Source organism: Rosa rugosa, chromosome 7 (genome assembly GCF_958449725.1).
Source record: "Rosa rugosa chromosome 7, drRosRugo1.1, whole genome shotgun sequence".
NCBI lineage: Eukaryota > Viridiplantae > Streptophyta > Magnoliopsida > Rosales > Rosaceae > Rosa > Rosa rugosa.
This window is the reverse complement of record NC_084826.1, coordinates 39,087,213-39,106,632: the sequence shown is the minus strand read 5'-3', so window position 1 is coordinate 39,106,632 and position 19,420 is coordinate 39,087,213. Positions and strand designations below refer to the sequence as shown.

At 45.4% G+C, this 19,420-nt stretch overlaps 1 protein-coding gene across 1 annotated transcript; it reads right to left on the bottom strand.

The window, feature by feature from the left end:
* Positions 1-1,353: 1,353 nt before the first annotated feature.
* Positions 1,354-9,985, bottom strand: LOC133722332 (uncharacterized). Its single transcript, XM_062149217.1, has 11 exons — positions 9,822-9,985; positions 8,798-9,361; positions 7,248-7,425; positions 6,919-7,147; positions 6,348-6,487; positions 5,740-6,029; positions 5,427-5,639; positions 4,844-5,332; positions 2,988-3,650; positions 2,095-2,634; positions 1,354-1,915 (listed from the first exon to the last, which is right to left on the bottom strand). The coding sequence occupies exons 2-11, from the start codon at positions 9,068-9,070 to the stop codon at positions 1,688-1,690; spliced, it is 3,243 nt and encodes a 1,080-aa protein (XP_062005201.1). The 5' UTR covers positions 9,071-9,361; positions 9,822-9,985; the 3' UTR covers positions 1,354-1,687.
* Positions 9,986-19,420: the final 9,435 nt, after the last annotated feature.

The following is a 19,420-nucleotide window of genomic DNA, read 5'->3' as shown; positions in this document are numbered from 1 at the left end:
ATGTTCCATTTTATATCTGTTCATAACTTGATATTATTCAAAGTTACACCACTATTGCGATACAAATTGTCATTCTTAAAATAAAACCAACCCAACCCATTGCCTGCCAAAGAAAGAAAAACATAAAAGCTCTTTTAACGACCTGTCCAGATCAATAGAATCTCAATCAAAATCAAAACCAATTTGCTACTTGTTGATAACCCAATAAACAAAACCAAAGAATCCCATTCTTCTGTACCTAACTCAGCAAAGCACATATGCCATTCCCCAGAAACAAAGTTCCCTACTTTCTGATACCCAACAACCTCAATTGCATGTATCTCTAAACTAAGCCCCATCTTTCACCCCTCTGGTAAATAATTATGCACGCCTTAAAATCAATCCCATTAAAAACAATTGACTGGGTAAACAAAATTTGGAAAAGACTAACAAAGTGAAAAGGAATTGAATACGTCTAACAACAATGAGGATTTGAAAACCAGACAAAAACCCAAAACACATTTAAATATGGAAAAGCAAAAGGGCAACAATTGATACAATAACAACATTAAGAGGACTAAAAGCATTATTCAATGCAAGTGCAGAAAGAGTTGTGGGTGAAATCAGTTAATACGCGACTGATAAGAAATATAAGGCACCTAGACTCACCCAGAACTGCAAAATCTTCAAAGAGAACAGGTTTTGATTTCCTCTTTTCCTCGTTTCTTTATTCCACGTTGGTTATCTGGCTTTCTCCGTTTGCTTAAATAAGTGAAAACTTGAAAATAACCCAATGCAGCAATTAACATATGAAACTTCAATCGAAAACGAAAACCCAAATACATGGAATTTGAAATTTGAAAATTACCCAATAACAATATCAAGTCTGACTTCAAGTGAATCTGCAACACTGTCAGCCGAGTTGATAATAATTTTCTCTTATTTGTTTCTTTCTCTTTCTCTTCCTTCTGGGTTTGATTCTGCTCTGCTCTTCTTTCTTTCTCTGTTTTCTATTTTCGTATGAACTGTAAATTGGAAGAAGGATGAGTCCTGATGCATCCATTTGTACACCGATTTTCTCCCACGTCGTCTTGAGCATCCGTCTGTGTTGAGATCGTGGCCCGGCAGTTCTTCTCTGGTCTGGAGATCGTGTGCGATTGGGCTTTTTTTTTTTTTTTTTTCTCTCTCTCTCTCCGCCGAATTCTCGGGAAATTTTTTGTTTTTCTTCTCTTCTCTACCTTCCCGTAATTTTTGTTTGCCTTTTATTGTCAAGATTACCATCATATCCTTTGGACGGTATTTATATATTTGTGGAGTTTTAATAAATCGTGGGCATTACAGGTACTTCAAAAATTTAACCATTCTGCCTGCGAATTGGCTTAATTAATAAAGATATCATTTGCCAGCATTATTGAAATGACAAGATCATTTTCTCCCTCCCCGTCTCTTCACTGAGAACAAATTGTTGGAGGGACCTAAATAATGACGGTGTCAATTGCTACATTACATTGCAGAATGTTCACCACTAGCGGTAAATAAAGCGAGTGCTGGAAGACTATAAATTTGAAGGGGACGAACTATATCCCCCGAGCTAAACTATACAGTTAAATTTACAGCTGGAATTCAACCAAAATCACAAAATAAATAAATATATAAAACGGACAGGAGCCTAGATTTCTACCAAACAAAGCCAAATCAGATGCTATCTTTAAGAAGGGTTCTTGACAACCTTAACACTGTTGTAGAAGCGCCTAAGATCCTTCATGGCCTTTTCCTCGATCTGGATTGAACGAATAGATGAGGGTGCATCCACCTCCGGTTTGAACCAGCGGTTCAATCCAGAAGAGTCCAATGGCGAACCTTGACCAGTAGTGACTGAGAACCCAGCTGTTTTTGTCTTTGGACTGTGAGACAGATTATGCTGTTGTTTTCCCTTCTGTTACAAATAAACGAAGGCAGATATGAGCAACTGAACAAGATGGTAGCATATGGCAACAAAAACAACTCAAGTTACAGAATTTCAGAACACGCATAAAGGAAAAAGTAAATATAGTGCGTATGTATAGTTTTTAAAATTCAAACCAAAGTTAATACGGAGACATGCTATTCATATACCTGCTGCATTTGGATGTCCCTAAGAGATGGACGTGAAAGAAGCGGAGGAGTTCCTGAAGCAGTCCAAGGAGGTGTACTTCTATCTCCTTCATTTGCCAGTGAAGCAGGGCTTGAGACAACTGGTACTGAGCCTACTGGGATTGGCTTAGAAGGCAAAAACGAACTCAATAGGATCTTCCCATCACCTTTAGCAATGACAGGTTCTTCCAAGGGATCTTTGTTCCTAGTTGGCTGATGCTCCTTAATTTTAATTTGCTCATCTTGAATGTCACGAAGAGACGCAAATCCTTTGGAAATTTTAGCCCCACCCCATGCAGGACCCTCACTTTTTTGGGTTGGTGGAGGAGCAATATATTTAGGGGAGTCATCAAGTGCACCGCTCAAGAACATTGAAAGCCCACCTTTTTTACTTTTCTTCTTGGAAACTGTTGGTGATGGCAAGTGGTTCTTTGTTGAGTCTAACTTCTCTTTCGGGACACATAAAGCTGACTCTGTAGTAGTTTGGCTGGTCATAATCTCTCCAACCATGGAAGCTTCCTCCTGTGAGACATTACACTTCAAACAAATAAGAAAATGGAGATAATGATGGTGGTATGTCTTCAAACTGTTATATTCCTCCTACACATTGCTTTCAAACAAATCAGAAAATGAAGATAAAGATGGTGGTGGGTCTTCAAATATTTCTCTTAGAATACATTACAGGAAACAACTACGCATGTGTTAAAAAAGTTCCTGAATCATTCTTGCCAAAAGTTATCTCCTACCCCATTCAAAATAATCAAAATTTAAATAAGACATCTGAAAGTTGACTGACGCACAAATTAAGTCAAGAACTATCAGTACCCATTCAAAAACCAAACTTGATTAGTGCATCAAGTTATTAGTCTGCTTACCTTATTCTCTGAGTTTTCAGAGACTCCACTGTTCAAGAAACCTTTTACTGAGTTTGGTTCTGCTTCACTTCCAGGAAACCGAGGCACTTGCATTGCGGTCTGTTTGTTCTTTCTCCTCTGTTTTCTTGAAAGCTCAACCTTTTTGTTTCCTTTTCCATCTGGCAGCACTGAAGATGATGCCTTCAACTCTGTTGTCTCAACTGGAAGCCCAAGCTCAGCAAGTGAACTCTCTAGAGCTGACCTTGTTTGAAGCTTTTTAATCTGCTGGTCATCAAGAAGATACCCATTAGATTGTTTTTCTTCAAGCATCTCAATCTGCTGCAGCTTTTTCCGCAAGGCTCGAACTTCCTTGCCAATACCTTGATTTGGATCATCTTTGGGTTGTAGAAAGGAATCTGGTCTGTGGTGTATTCCATTTTTGGAGGTAGATTGCTTGGTATGACTGTCACGTGTTCTTTGAACCTCACTCTCACTATCTTCCTCCTCACTATAAATAACAGCAGGGAAAGTAGCTGTTGGAGTTGGGAGACGACGGTAGCTCCATGGTTCAGATGACTTCAAATCCAATGATTTTTCGAGGTTAGCTAGAATATCTGGTGAAGCTCCAGCAATAGCTTGTGATGATACGGTGAAAATATAGTCAAGGTTCCGTACAGCAATTTCCTGCATTCAACAAACATAAACAGCTTGAGTAATTAAAGTAAACATGTAATAATGCTATGCATAAGTTGCATAAGCAGTCGCAAGAACAGAAGCATGAGGTGAAACAAAAGGGTGTGCCAGTGAGACCAAAATAACTTGGCTTCTACTGCAAACGAAGTTACTAATGTAACCTTTTTAACTATTTTGAATAAAAACAACATAAATTCAGAAATGCATTATAAATTACATAACGTGGTAACAGATCACAATGATTAGAGTTCTCCAAAAATAGTTGTAACATTCTTTCTTTCTTTCTTTCTTTTTTTTTTTTTTTTCCCAATAGGTCTTTTAATCGTGGGACGGTAGACAACCAACTAACAATAAATAGCGGGAAAAAAAAAATTAAAAGTTCAGTTTTACGTCAGACACTAATTTTTTATGTACAATGATGATAATGACTTGTTTTAACTGTTTGGCCCATATTAGAAGCATACGAATGTAGGCACTACATGTAAGAAGGGAAATGGACTGGCCCGGAACAAAAAAGATTGTCATCTAATCCGAAATAAATTCTGACTAAATGTTCCTAGAGAATGTGAAAAGAATAAGAGAACACAAGAATTTTAGAAGGAAGAGAGGTTTTAAAGCTGTAGCAGGGGAAATAGAACTAGGGAGGTTAGGGGAGAGAACTCAGGCACCAAGCCTTCCATAAAACTCAACTTTACTTCATTCCACTCTGATTTGGAACTAAAACAGGTAGCCATATATATAGGCTTAAAATTCATCACCCTTAGGGTGCCAGAATACGATAAGACTCATCATTAACTATAGATCCTTGGAATACTTAAGACATTTGTACTCACCCTAAGACTTAAATAGACTCTTAAAAGCACTAGAATCGTTAAATATTCTTCATAGAACTGAAGAATGATTCCTGGCTTATTTATACTTAATGATTTTAATAAACCAAATCATTATACTACCATGGAGACTTTACTTTGGACCAAAACGGGCTGGGCTTAGTCTTAGGCTTCCGGTATTTCTTCTCTAACCAAGTTGTGGCTGGTGCATTAAGAACCCTCAAACAATTGGAGGATTAACATGCATGTATTATTTGATGCTCAGAAAATTCACAAACCTACAAAAAGTGGATGCAGATTTAAATCTGTAGAATTTGAAACAGCTGATAATTAGTAGTCCATGAGGAGTATTACCTCACAATACTTCCTTAGATCATCTGCCATGAGTGAATCTGCAATTTCAAGAAGTTGAATTGCATTTCGTGGCTCCACTAATTTCTCTGCAGCCACTTTTTCACAAATACTTTTTAAGCTTGGTACGGCTTTCTTGCTGGAATCATCATCTTGTACAATAGGTAAAGGATTCTCTGAGCACATGTCATCAAACATAAGATCTTCATCAATTTCTTCTAGTTCATCTCTGATAATTGACTTCTTCTGTGGAACCTCCACCACATTGGAAGTGTAGGCAGGATGATAAAGAGAACCAATAATTAACAAATGTGTTTCACCAACTGAAACGGAAGTAGCCCGCTTTGTACCATGTAACCGAGTTGCAATTGGTGGCTTATCCTTACCATTTTTCCCATCCCACATGTAAACATCACCTGTAGCTGTAACAGTGGCAGTCCAGTACTTCCCTGCAGATATGTTCACCAAATTTCTTCCGCACAGCGAGTAAAGCTATAAATAGAAAAAACATACATATGAGTGTGTTAGCTTTTCTCACTCGAAACTTCGAAAGTGACAACAGATACACTGGTGTCATGAAGTAAACCTGTTGGCATCTAAGATCAGGATCCGAAGAAACCCAATAAAACAAAGCACCATCATCGGTGAGAGCCATGCTATGTACCGCCCCTGCAGCTATTGAAACCACATGGAGCCGTTCCTTGCGATGAAACTTCAAAGTGGAATTTCCACCCTTTTTCAAATTTCTAGAGACAACAACCCGTTTTGGCGTAACAAGTCGATGACCCCAAGTGTAAACCTGCCGCATGCATGTAGGATTTAGCTCAAGTAAAGCTGACATGCGGAGAATATGTAAACCCAACTGGATAATATCTAGTGTTGAAATTCCTTAGAACTACCTCTCCATCAACTCCCAAGACAAGTGTGTGATATTTTGCTGCTGCAACCCCAGTAAAAACCTTGCCTTTCAAATATTCAACCACTCTAGGAGTGTAGTTTGATGCAGAGTTGGATGTACCATAGCCAAGCTGGCCCTCTCTATTGCCACCCCATGTGAAAACTTCACCTGTATCAGAAACAACAGCAGTGTGCTTGTTTGCTGCAGCAACAGCGACAACCTTCGACCTGAGGGAACTCACCCTACGAGGTGTAGGTTGGGTGTCCACAGAAGTGTAGCCAAGCTGACCCTCTGCACAGCATTTTCCTTATTCCTCAGTACATCAACCACAATAATTTGTTTATTCATACCAAACATTAACTGACTACGAAAAACTCTGGTAAACTACCATTGGATCCAGGGGAAAATAAAATAACTGCAACTTAAAAATATTTCTCTCCTCCCATGGATCTAAAGCCAATGGTGGTTCACCAAGAATTCCTTGGTCAGTTGCTGACCATGTGAACACCACCACTATAAACAAACCCATCAACCAGGGATAAATATATGTGGGGTACTTCGGGAGAGTAGTTAGCATTTTAGTAAATTTCAAACCCCTATACCATTTACCTCGGTTGGATCCCCAGGTGAATACCTCCCCAACATCTGTTGCAATAACAGTGTGATGTTTAGCTGCAGCAACTGCCTTCACACGACGGGACCCTAGACCAGACGTTACCTGCCGAGGAGTGATAACCGCAGCTTGACCGCTGAAAACATAGAATTAATGTATTCAGTCGATGATTAAGAAAACATACAACATGAGGATTGTGCAGTGAGGACATCCTCAGTTGGAAATATGGAAAAATTCAAGTCTACTTTGTCCAGAGAATTGTTGTATACACAAAGAAAGTTCCAAGTAGAGTTGTGACCACCAGAAACTACATTCCTAATTGGCTAATTTCCATTAAATAAGAAAGCATGCATATCTACATCATTCAGTACATGGCCATCTAATAGTTGAAAGGGTTATCGACTCGAATATAATAACATGTTAACAGAATTCAACTAATTTGAAAAAAGGGAATGATAACAACCTGTGCCAAGAACTTCCGAATACAGAATTTTATGATATAACAGAGAGATGTGAAATCAATGAAGGTTGATATCTGTATCATCAAGAATACAACTATGTTTATACCTGTGTATATCAAAATCAGGGTGCCCAAGTCGTCCTCCTCTTCCAAATCCCCAAGTATAGACTTCTCCTCGAGCAGTGACTGCTACACTATGGAATTTAGCAGCAGAAATGAACTTGATTACAGAATCATGAAGAGCATCAACCTTGCATGGCAACTTTTGTATGTGTGCATTTCCAGTTCCAAGTTGATAGTTTGTGCCACTTCCCCAACTGAAAACCTCCGTAGTTACTGAAGACAACAACAATCATTTAGGCAATCCCTATAAGTATATTCATACTGAAAATAAAACATACGAATCTCAGACATCATGTCAAAACTTGGTAGATACCTGAAGTCCGTCCACTACCAAGAACTTGCAACACAGGCCCAGATATCAGATCAACAGGTGTTCGGTATTTAGAGTCCTCCAGTGTGATAGAAGCACCACACTGGAGAAGTATACTTGCCACAGCAAGATGACCAAAATGCAGAGCTCTGTGAAGGCTACTCCATCCTGATTCCCCATCCTGCAAATAATGTGAATTTGCAATGAGCAACAAGAGAAGCAGTTTGATTAAAACACCCGAATGAAATACAAAAGTATCAATTCTTACTTTCTGAAGTTGTACAAAATAATTGGTAAGCATCGAACGAAAGAAACACAAGTTTAATCTAGAACCAAAGTGAACAGAGTCATACTTTCATTTGTAATTATCTTATTTAGCTGAATGTCTAAAACAATTTTGATCTAGAAGTTCAGTCCGTATTTCTTATATGATTAATACGCTGTTTGCTACCAATTACCAAGTTTGCTCCAATAAATTTCACCACTTATTAGCAATTCTATAAATAGAATGATAATCTATTTATTGCAAACAAAACAGAAGTCACTACCAACTTACAACTTCCATGACGTACTACTTCACCATATGCAAAATTCTAGTAACGCTCTAGTCTTATCAATAAATACAGAATAAATATGCTGATTAACAAATCAACTTAATCATCGAGGACATTACCTGTAGACACACAACTGCACCTTTTAAAGACTGGAAAACAAAAACTAGACTACGGAACTTTCAAAGTGTGACGATTAAAACTTCCAGTAGGATGAGAACAAAATAATAGCAAACTGAATTTACAACTGTTTCAGGGAGATCCAAGAAAGATAATTGTGAATTGTTTTGTAGCGGAATTGGTAATGGGAAACAGTAATGTAAACATTACTCACCATCATCTATTTGTTTGTTTCCTTTCATTTTAAATCTGAGCCCACTAAGATAAGGTTTGCACAAAGTTATTATATAAATGATAGGCATTTTGTCGGAATTCATTAAACATTAACATAAGCTCCCATAAGCTACTTCATTCAGCATTCCCTTTCAGAAATTTTAATAAGATCTTGACTTTTTGCCCAAGTCTACGCTAACATCCAATAGAAAATCACTTCATTTATACACAATTAGATGACAGAAAGAGAAGAAACAATTTGGTTGCTGATCATAAAATTTGACATTTTTGGAATGAGAGTATTTGAGATTCGAGGAATTTCGAAACGATGGAATTACTAACAATATGGTATAAGGTCAGTCCAAATGATTGCGAGGCAGAGGTGGTACCAGTGAAATTACTAACAACATCAGTGGGAATGGTGGTGCCAGGGATTGTGGTTTAATCACAGACTTCTTTCTTATGAACAAAAGTAAGAAAATTATAATACAACATTCCCTAAGTTCTGAGTCTAGTCTACCTTTTTAAGTATAATTACTCCCTCCAAAGCAAGAAAAGTATGATTCACTATAAGTAGTCATAAGAAAATCTGGAAAATATAAAAGAAACTGCTTTAAAGATCAATAATTAACTAATTAAGGTAACTTAAAGATGAGAACAGGAACAAACCCTAGCATCTGGGTCAGCACCAGCTGCAAGAAGCCTCCTAACAATGGGAATGTGATTTCTCCAGGTTGCAATATGAAGAGGAGTGAGACCAAATATGTTTCTTGAATTAATATTACTACCACTCTTCTTCACAAAGGCTAGTGCTGAATCCACATCAGCCAATGATCCTTCTTGTACAACAAGCCACAGATCTTTGTGGGCTCCCCTTGACAAAACTTTACTACGAGCATGTGTCTGCAAATTCTGCTTTTTTCCTTGAAGTGAAACATCCATTTGTCTAATCACAAGCTGACTGCCACTACTTGACAATACAGTAGCTGCCACCAGATAATATTTAAAGTCAGATTCTTTGAAGAACCCAACAGATGTTTACTTCAACAGGTCCATGTTGAAGTTGGTTTGCTGTAATCCTTGCGTAGAGCAACTTTCCAATCTGAATTTGAAGCGATCGCTGTTGAGGTGATATTAGAAAATGGTACCCACAATCATCATCAGCATCCTTTAAGTTGTAGAAGACATCCCAGCACAGTTCATATGAGATTGATGATCTAAGGAAGCGACATTCTGCATATTAAGGTACTGTGTCAGTGCTAGTACAACTACAACATATGTTAAAACGAAGGAGCTTCAAAAAGTGATTACATTCACGAAGATAGAAGAAGAAACTGGTGACCATGTTTTAGCATGTCATTACAAAATGTAAACTATCAACAGAAAATCCTTTGGAAATTATAGGAATTGAAGCAAAATGTATGACCCAAACATTGACCTGAAATTTCAGTAATGCAGCAACAAGCCAAACATTGGCTTCAACTCATGACCTCTTTCTCCTTTCAAATTGGCAAGATGCCAACTTTAACACAAAATTGGCATCAAATCAAAAAATAATCGATACCCAATTTATTTATTTGGGCAAAAGCTCAAAACTTGACAGAAACAGAGCGATAACTACGAGATGGTATAGACTCTAACAACAAAATTGAATCACATACAAATTATCGAAACAAAAGAAATGAAATTGCACCTGATTTGTCCGAGAGAGATCATGACATTGGGTCGTTAAGTTTACGCAGAGATGAGAATTTGATTTCTGTCACAACTAACAGAGAGAGAGAGAGAGAGAGAGAGAGAGTATCGAACCCTTTTCCTCACAACCAAAGCAAAGGCCCCCCCTCCAGTCTTCAACTCGAAGGGTGTTTTGGGGATTTCCAAATAATCGGGGAAATCTGTATTGACGACGAACAAACCGTTGAACCGAACTCGATACGGCCTCCACATTTGACACGTCCCACACCCTCTCACTCTCATTTCAACACCACGATTGTTCGCCACGTGTCTTATACTCTCGCTAACCCCTTCTTCTTTGTTTTTTTTTTTTTCCTTCTTTTTTTTTTTTTTTTCCCCTTGCATATATGGTTTTTGGTAGATAATTGTACATACTTGTGCATTTGCAAGCATAATTAGCTATAATGAGCTACGCTCATGGTACCGCCAGAGGTACTGACTCCCACCAAAGGAGTAGCCTACGGATGCACAGCCAGGCGAGCTACCGCCTGAGCCTCGGATTGCCACCAGATCACCGCCGACGCGCCGCCACGCGCCGTGCCAAGATAGCATCAGAAGCTCCTGACGCTAGGAACTGAAGCACATCAGTCCCACATTGAAAACAAGGAGAAGATCAGCCTTCTCCTCACCTATAAAAGGTTCTCTCCTCTCTCCTCATTAATTACGCATTTACTACTCATTTATTGTTATGCTGTCTATATGCATCGACTGACTTAGGCATCGGAGAAGTGAAGACCGCCCAACGCGGTCTCCCTCTGACGCCCTGTCTTTCATTTGACAGCTAGCGAAGATCACCAAGTCCTCAGAGTAGCGGTCCGCCCACCGGACCCGCGTTAAACGAAGGTTCGGTTACCGCCGGACTTTGAGCATTAACATTGGCGCCGTCTGTGGGAATCCTTGAACAAAAGGTCATCCCACCACAATTACCATGACTAACGGTAGCGGGGGAAACGCTGAAGAGCAGGCGGACCAATCCGCCATTCCCCAACCCACCAACCCAGCGGTAGGCATTAACCGCGCACTATTCAGCACCCCAGCCAACCCCGACGGTGAGGGAAATCCAAGTAGCAGCCGCCCACCGGGCCAAGATCTCACCACTATGTATGAGCTGGCACTGGCGGACCTTCACAAGGCAAACAGAGAGCGTGAACAAGAGCGCAAAGAGAAGGCCGAGGCCCAAAAACAGGTAGCCACATTGATGTCACGGTTCGATGAACTAAAAAGGACGCTTGAGGCAAACGCCAACCCAACGCAAAGCGAACAGTCACGGAGCACCAGGCACAGCCAGCCTAATACCGGCATACTGGTACCGGCACCAATCGTGCGGATGCAGGTCCCGCTGAACCCACCAGAGCTACTGGGAATGGGGCCGCCCCCCGTGCCCCAGCTATTGGAGCAGGAGGCAGAATCATCGTCGCACACCTACCGCTCGGGGACTAGGGCTAGGACTGAGGGCAATCCACCTGTCCCTAGGCAAGGACCAGTCCAGCGGAATATCCGGTCAGACCCCGCTGGTGACACAACCGCCCAAATACTGGAAAGGATGCAACAGTTAGAGTAAAGGTTAATTCGGGCGGAGTCGGGCGCCCAAGCGCCAATTTCAAATCCGCTTTTCGCGTCCAGGCCTGGACCATTCACCGCTACAATCTTGCAAGCTGTCAGGCCGGCGCATGCAAAGGCTCCAAAAATGTCACATTACAGCGGTAGGTCCGATCCCTTCGTCCATATGGACACCTTCAAGAAGGTCACCAACAACAAGGGATTTGATTACGCCACTTTGTGCCACTTATTCAGCGAAACGCTGGACAGTGAGGCGATGAACTGGTTCTTTGAGTGCCCGCCGGGATCCATTGACTCATTCCACGCGCTATCACACGCCTTCCTCTCTCGGTTCATCTTATTGTCCGCCGGACATCACAACACATGTCAGCTGTTCAGCGTCAAGCAAGGGGCAGACGAATCACTGAAGGCATTCGTCACAAGATGGCGGGCGGCAGCATCTCAGTGTCGCGATCTAGACAAAACAATGGCATCGGCGGCTTTCAAGCAGGGACTCCTCAAGGGGCCATTCCTCTCTCACCTCAACTACAATCATCCAAATGCGGTGTATGACCACGTCATGAGTGAAGCGGTCATTCATGCCCAGGCAGAATTCATCACATATGGAGAAACCCCACCGCCACCAGCAACACCAACAAAGTCAACACAACCCTCCTCCAGTCATCAGGAGACCGCTAGCAAGACCCCTGCGGCGCCGCCAACTGACAAGAAGAGGGAGTGGCAACAGGGCCACTACCAGAACAAGCGGCAGAAGGACCAACACTACAACAAGGGCAACCGCCCATCCCATGGGGATAACCGCAACAAACAAACAGAATCCTCTCAGCGGTATGCAGTGTTTACAGTCCTCACAGCCTCGTATGAGGAAATATACAATCAGTGCAAGGATCAGATCCCACCGCCACCCCCAGGAAGATACCCAAAAACGGGAAAACCAAGAAACACCGGCAGGTGGTGTAAATACCACGAGGACAGCGGTCACAATACCAACAGCTGCAATGCTCTCAAAACGGCCATTGAAACCTTGTACCGTGACGGCAAGATGGAGCAATTCAAGGTGCGCCAACCGCCACCTGTGATCACCAACATTGAGCCCTTGGGCCGCATCAACACCATCGACGGTGGTGCTCCAATCACCAACATGTCTCACAGGGCAAGGAAGCGCTATGCACGCGCTAATCACCCAAAAGAAGTCTGCAACATCCGCTACGAGAGATCTGCCAAACTCCCGAAGTCTGGTTGGGAGCCCATTACCTTCTCAGAGGAGGAGGAACGCAGAGTGCATCTACCCCATGACGACCCATTCTTGGTCGACGCCATTCTCGACAAATGGTCAGTGGGGAGAATCCTGGTGGATAGCGGATCCGCTGTCAACGTCATATTCAGCGGTTGCTACAACCACCTCAAGCGGAACAGGAAATTACTCCAGGTTCATGAGCCATTGCCCAGCTTCTCCGGTGACGTCACACAACCGCTGGGTTCTGACTACATGCGGTTGACTATTGGCACTAGTCCGTGTATGGCGGAGATACATACAGAGTTCATAGTCGTCGATTGTTTCAGCTCGTATAATGCCATCATTGGCCGACCGGCACTCAACAAGCTCAAATGCATCATCGCCGGGTACATGCTTCTCATGAAGTTCCCCACACCCAACGGCACGGGCTGTGTGAGGGGAAGTCAGCAGTTGGCACGAGAATGTTATTCAACGACTATAGCACGGTCAACGCGCCGCCATGAAATCCTGACGGTGGGAAACCAGGCACCGCCAACAAATATCTTCGAGGACCCCAGGGATGACGAGAAGAAGTATGTAAAGAAGGAGCCAGTCAACCCAGAAACGTCGTTGAAGGTTGTCTGCATCTCGGACGAGCACCCTGAGCGGACAGTCCGCATAGGCGCCCAATTAGACCCAGAGGTAGCGGCGGAACTCACTCAATTCCTACGTGACAACTCTGCCGTCTTTGCATGGTCATACGCAGACATGCCAGGTATCTCCCCTGAAATCATCACGCACAAGTTGAGCATCAAACCATCCTTCTATCCTATCAAGCAGAAGCGGAGGGCCTTTGATGAAGAAAAGTACCGTGCAATAGGAGAGGAGGTTGCCAAGCTCCAGGGCATTGGGTTCATCCGCCAAGTCATCTATCCCCAGTGGATTTCCAACCTGGTTATGGTCAAAAAGCCCAGCGGAAAGTGGCGGATGTGTGTCGACTTCAAAAATCTTAACAAGGCATGCCTAAAGGATAGTTTCCCACTACCCCGAATTGATCAACTGGTTGATGCAACCGCCGGACATGAGCTCCTTAGCATGATGGACGCTTTCTCCGGCTATAATCAGATCAAGATGCATGCCGGCGACCAGGAATGCACCACTTTCACCACTGACAAGGGCATATACTGCTACAATGTTATGCCTTTTGGTCTGAAGAACGCCGGCGCAACTTATCAACGACTGATGAATGCCATGTTCGCGGAACATCTCGGAAAAATAATCGAGGTCTACGTGGACGACATGTTGGTCAAGAGCATAAAGGCTAACGGACATGTGGCAAACCTCAGAATCATAGTAACCATTCTCTTGGCCTATGGTATGCACCTCAACCCAGAAAAATGTTTCTTTGGCGTCACCGCCAGCAAGTTTCTGGGTTATATCGTCAGCGAACGAGGCATCGAGGCTAACCCGGACAAGGTACAAGCCATCCTCGACATGAAGGACCCTGAGTGGAAGATACACGTCCAGAGCCTCCAGGGCAAGTTAACCGCCCTTTCTCGATTCATCTCCAGACTCACTGATAAGTGTGCCCCATTTTTCAAAGTCCTCAAAACGACTCACAAGAAAGTCATCAACTGGAACCCAGAGTGTCAGGCGGCGTTCCAGGGCTTGAAAGAATACCTGGCAGCAGTCCCACTCCTTTCCATTCCTGTGCAAGGAGAAACACTGTACATATACCTAGCGGTATCAGTGTCAGCGGTAAGCTGCGCCATTGTCCGGCGTGAAGGCCAGGAGGAACTCCCAGTGTTCTACGCCGGCAGAGGCATGAACGGAGCAGAAACAAGATACCCTCCCTTAGAGCAACTCGCTCTCGCACTTATTGTTGCCGCCAGACGCCTCCGCCAGTACTTTCAGGCCCACACAATCCATGTATTAACCAATCAACCGCTGAGACAGGTAATGCAGAACCTTGAACACTCAGGGCGCCTCAGCAAGTGGGCCATTGAGCTCAGCGAGTTCGACATTGATTACAAACCAAGAACCGCCATGAAGGGCCAGGCAGTGGCAGACTTCATTGCTGAACTCACCGAGTGTCAACTCGAACCCAGCAGGGAGACAGAACCCGGAACGGAAATGGTAACCGCTGAAGAGCCGGCTCCCCAGCAGTCAGACTGGAACCTGCATGTGGACGGCTCCGCTAGCGCCAAGGCTAGCGGCACCGGACTTAACAGGACCGGGGGGGGGGGGGGGGGGGGGGCTGTACGCGGAATACGCGTTGAAATTCAACTTCAAAGCTTCAAAAAACATGGCGGAGTATGAAGCACTCATCGCCGACCTACTCCTCGCCATCGACTCGGGGGCTGACAGCGTCAACATCTTTAGCGACTCTCAATTAGTCGTTAACCAGGTCAACGACAGCTTCCAGGCCAAGGACCAACAGTTAGCGGTATACTTGGGGTACGTTAAAACACTGCTCAAAAAATTCAAATTTCACACCATCACACAGATCCCCAGGGAAAAGAATGCCAAGGCTGATTCACTGGCGAGACTGGCAACCGCTCAGCCACATCAAAGTCCAGCGGACACAAGAGTGGAGTGTCTTGACAGGCCAAGTATTACAAAAACCCTGGCGGAGATCTTCAACATTGAGGTCAATCCCAGCTGGATGGACGAGATTATTGAGTACAAGCGCAACGGGACATTGCCAGAGGACAAAGTCAAAGCGCGACAGCTCCAGCGGAGAGCAACCCGCTACAACATCCAGAATGGCAAGCTTTACCGCCAGGGATTCACCCATCCCAACCTCCGTTGTTTAACCCCAGAAGAGGGAAAGGTCGTGCTGGCAATGATACACAGCGGAGAATGCGGAAACCACTCGGGCTCCAGATCCTTGGCCAATCGCACAATGCGACAAGGCTACTTTTGGCCTACACTCGGTGATGACGCCCAGCGGATATCGAGATCTTGCCACAAATGCCAACAATATGCTGATCTCCCACATGCACCGGCGGAACCACTGTCAATCATCATCGGTCCATGGGTTCACTCAACGTGGGGCATGGACTTAATGGGAAAATTCCAAACCGCCAAAGGTCAGTTCAAGTACATCATTGTTGCTATCGACTACAACAACAAGTGGATAGAGGCAGAGCCACTGAAGGCAATAACTACCGCCAAGGTAATTCACTTCCTCTGGAAGAACATATATTGCCGCTATGGTGTCCGACATACAATCATTACAAACAACGGCACACAGTTCAACAACAAGGAACTCATATCTTTCACCGCCAACCTTGGCACCAAAATGAGTTTTGCGTCTGTCACTCACCCCCAAACCAACGGCCAAGTCGAAGCAGCAAACAAGATAATCAAGAAGCTGCTAAAAAAGAAACTCGACAACGCCAAGGGTTTATGGGCGGAGAAGCTTCCGGAAGTTCTATGGGCCATCAGGACGACCCCAACTTCCACCATTGGCGAAACTCCTTTTTGTATGATGTTCGGAACTGAGGCTGTCCTACCTATCGAGGTAACTCAACCTACCGCTAGGGTCAAAGGCTACTGCCCAGAAACCAACAGCGACGGCGTCAATCTTGACAAGGACCTCCTAGAGGAAAGACGACACAAGGCCCATTTGCACAATCTGCAAAACAAGCAGCGGATATCGCGTTTCTACAACACCAGGGTCAAAGCCCGGAACCTCCAATTGGGGGACTGGGTAATGAAGGAAGTAATTCCACCGCCAACAAAACTCCGCCCAACTTGGGAAGGTCCTTACAAAATTGTGGAAGTCGTTAGCCCCGGCACCTTCTACTTAATGGACAAGGCTGGCGTCACAACGACCCACCCTTGGAATACCGAACACCTTCGGTATTACTACAAATAGTCATACCGCTACCCAAGAGCATCTTGACTTAGCTAAAATTTTGTTCAATATTTAGCTAAGGGAAGCTACCCAACGGGTACTACCCTGCTTTTGTAAACGCTGATCAGTCAGCTATCAATGAAACGAGGAATTATTCAAACCATTGTTACCAAGTCTAGCACTGAGGGCAACTGGCAACGGCAGCAATAGTCAGCGGACCACGTCCGCTACATTGTGCACTTGGACCAATCTTAATTCCTTTAATGTTTCATTGATTGACAAAAGAAAACTCAAGTCAAAACTCTAGCGGTACAGGCATATCATGACAAACACAACAAAATTTCGAAATGTCACTTCATATACGTAGGGCTGGGACTCCCCACCCAAAAATATTCATTACATAAAAAATTACGCCTCAACGGCTACAAAAAAAAAGGGGAGCTCAACATTAATTTCAAGGATTGGCACGACTGCCATCAGGGTCTTCACCTTCGGCATGCGGCGGCGGATGTAGGCGGCTTGTTTGATCAGACCCTCGAGCGGTGGGACTGGGAGTCTCTATTGTACCATCCGCCCGGGTATGGGCAGCCAGAAATCCAGCACGCGACACCTCCGACTGAGTGGGAGGTGGGGTCCGTTGAGGACCATCCGCCGGACGCGTGCTGCTTTCTCCACTACCCGAGCAAGCACAGTCAACCTGAGCGGGGGCCATACCCTTCGCCGGCGGAGTATTCTTAGCTGGCGGCATGGCGGGCAGGGACGCCTTCGCCCAATCAATAGCGCCCTTCTGCCTCAGCATCTCCACGTTGGCAACGGCACCAGCCTTCGCCGCCTCAGTCAACGCCTTCTTATATTCCGCCGACTGCTTGAACGCCTCTACAGCGGCGGCCGCAGCACGACTTCCCTCAGCTCCCAGGCAAGCGACTTCACCCTCCAACCTCCTCACCTCGGCCAGTCTGGCGGCAGACTCCCGCTGAAGGATCTCAACCTTCTTATCCTTGGCGGCCACCCGATCTTGGAGCAGGGACATATCTTGCTCCAGCTTGGAGACATGATTATTCCGCTCCAGGTCCCATTCAACGGCGACGGCCAGCTTGCCACGGGCATCCGCTGCGTCACAGTCAGCCTTGCTCAGGCGCCGCTCCACGTCCGCCAGCCTGTCCTTGGCCTCCCCCAGCTCCCTCTGAAGACCCTTCACCTCCTCCCTGAGCTCCCGCTCGACCCGAGGCTGTTTCGACGCAGCCAGGAACATCTCGTGCAGTCCAACCGAGAGATGCCCAAAGGCCGTGCTGAAGGGCGATTGGTCAACGGCGGTTGAGCGTACAATCCCCTCTAGGCCGCAGAACCCGAGCCGCTCGCAGAGGTGGTAAAGAAATTCCCGCTCATCGTCATTCAAGAACTCTGCATACGCGGAAAACGAGTCCAGGTCGCTCACGGGCGCCTCTCTCTCCGCGACCACGGGAGCCTTGAGCGGAGCCTGTCGTGCCCTCTTCTGCTGGCGGGCCCCAATGGTTTCCACATCATCCTCCTCTTCCCCGCCCGAGTCATTTTGGCGGCGCCTTCGCTGAAGCCCCCGTGTGCTTCCAGCGGGAGCAGGCCTTGATCCCCTCAGCGGCGGCTCCAACCCCGCAAGGGTGACGGTCTCCACCGGCGGCACCGTTTTCTCCTTGTGCGCCCCACGCCGGTTGGCAGGCACCCTCTCTTTCAGTGGCACAGCTGCAGAAGGGCCTTTACTCCCGCCGACAGCCCCACTAGCCATACCAGTCCCCGCCTGAACGACGGGCGAGCCGTCACTACCAAGATGAGAGTGGTGCGGCATAGGTAGCACCACGGGAATCTCGGACTGGCTTAGCACCAGTGTTTCTGGATTAACAACCGTCTGCTAAGCCGCCAGCCCGGAGGAGTACATGCTCTCCAAAAAATTATCGATCTCAGCACGATCCATGGCCTTAGCAAAGGCGTCGCGACTCGCTTTGTTACCCGGCGGAGTTTCTAAAAAAAAAAAAAAAAACGACTTAGCCTGGGGCAAACTTAACTAAGGCACATGCACTATGGCAAAGACTGCCTACCAACGGCACGACTCAATTGTTGATCGACCAACAACTCCCAACCAGTGAGAAGGCGAAAGTCCAGAAGATTGCGATTCCGCCAACAGCCTCTGATACGTGCCACGCGACACTCTTCTTCACGAGTCAGGTTATAGAGCAGGCCCGCTACAAAAAAAAAAGTGAAGTAACCGTTAGTACAAACTACAAGGACTATCACAATAAAAATCGCCAACTTTGGTCAGCGGAGACCGACACAACCTCGGATAGGTTGAAACTCCGACTTAATCCTAAATGTCGGCTCCCCCTCATTGGATCCCGCTTGGTATTCCCACCCCGCCGTGGCAATACAGAAGGTACCCCGCCAGTAGGACATGGAATCCTTCATGTTCTCAACAAGCTTGGAAGCCCCCCGGCGGCGACTCAAGTTCACCTGCCCTCAGCAACCTTGGCGCTTCACGTACACCAGCTCGTAGAAGTGTAGCACCTCCGCCACAGTTGGCCCCTCACAACCGGACAAGCGCCATAACGAGTTCAGCGCCATCATCAACCGCCACATGTTGGGACAGATCTGCCCAAAGGCGAGGCCAAACTCGCACACCAGGATTTGGATATTTGGTAGTAGAGGCAACGACACTCCTTGGCGGAAGATCGCCTCGTGCACGGCGGCATACCCCGCTGGCAGGATCGAAGCCTTTTCGTCCGACTTCGGCGGGCGCAACTTCACTACACCTGGCAACCGAAACATCCACTTCAACCGGTTGACGGCAGCAACGGTCATCGGTCCTCCCGCTTCGTCAACAGGTGTGCCGTCACGGAGGACCCACGCTGACTCAGTATCCTCCCCATCCAACTCTCCCCCGTCAGCGGAGCCG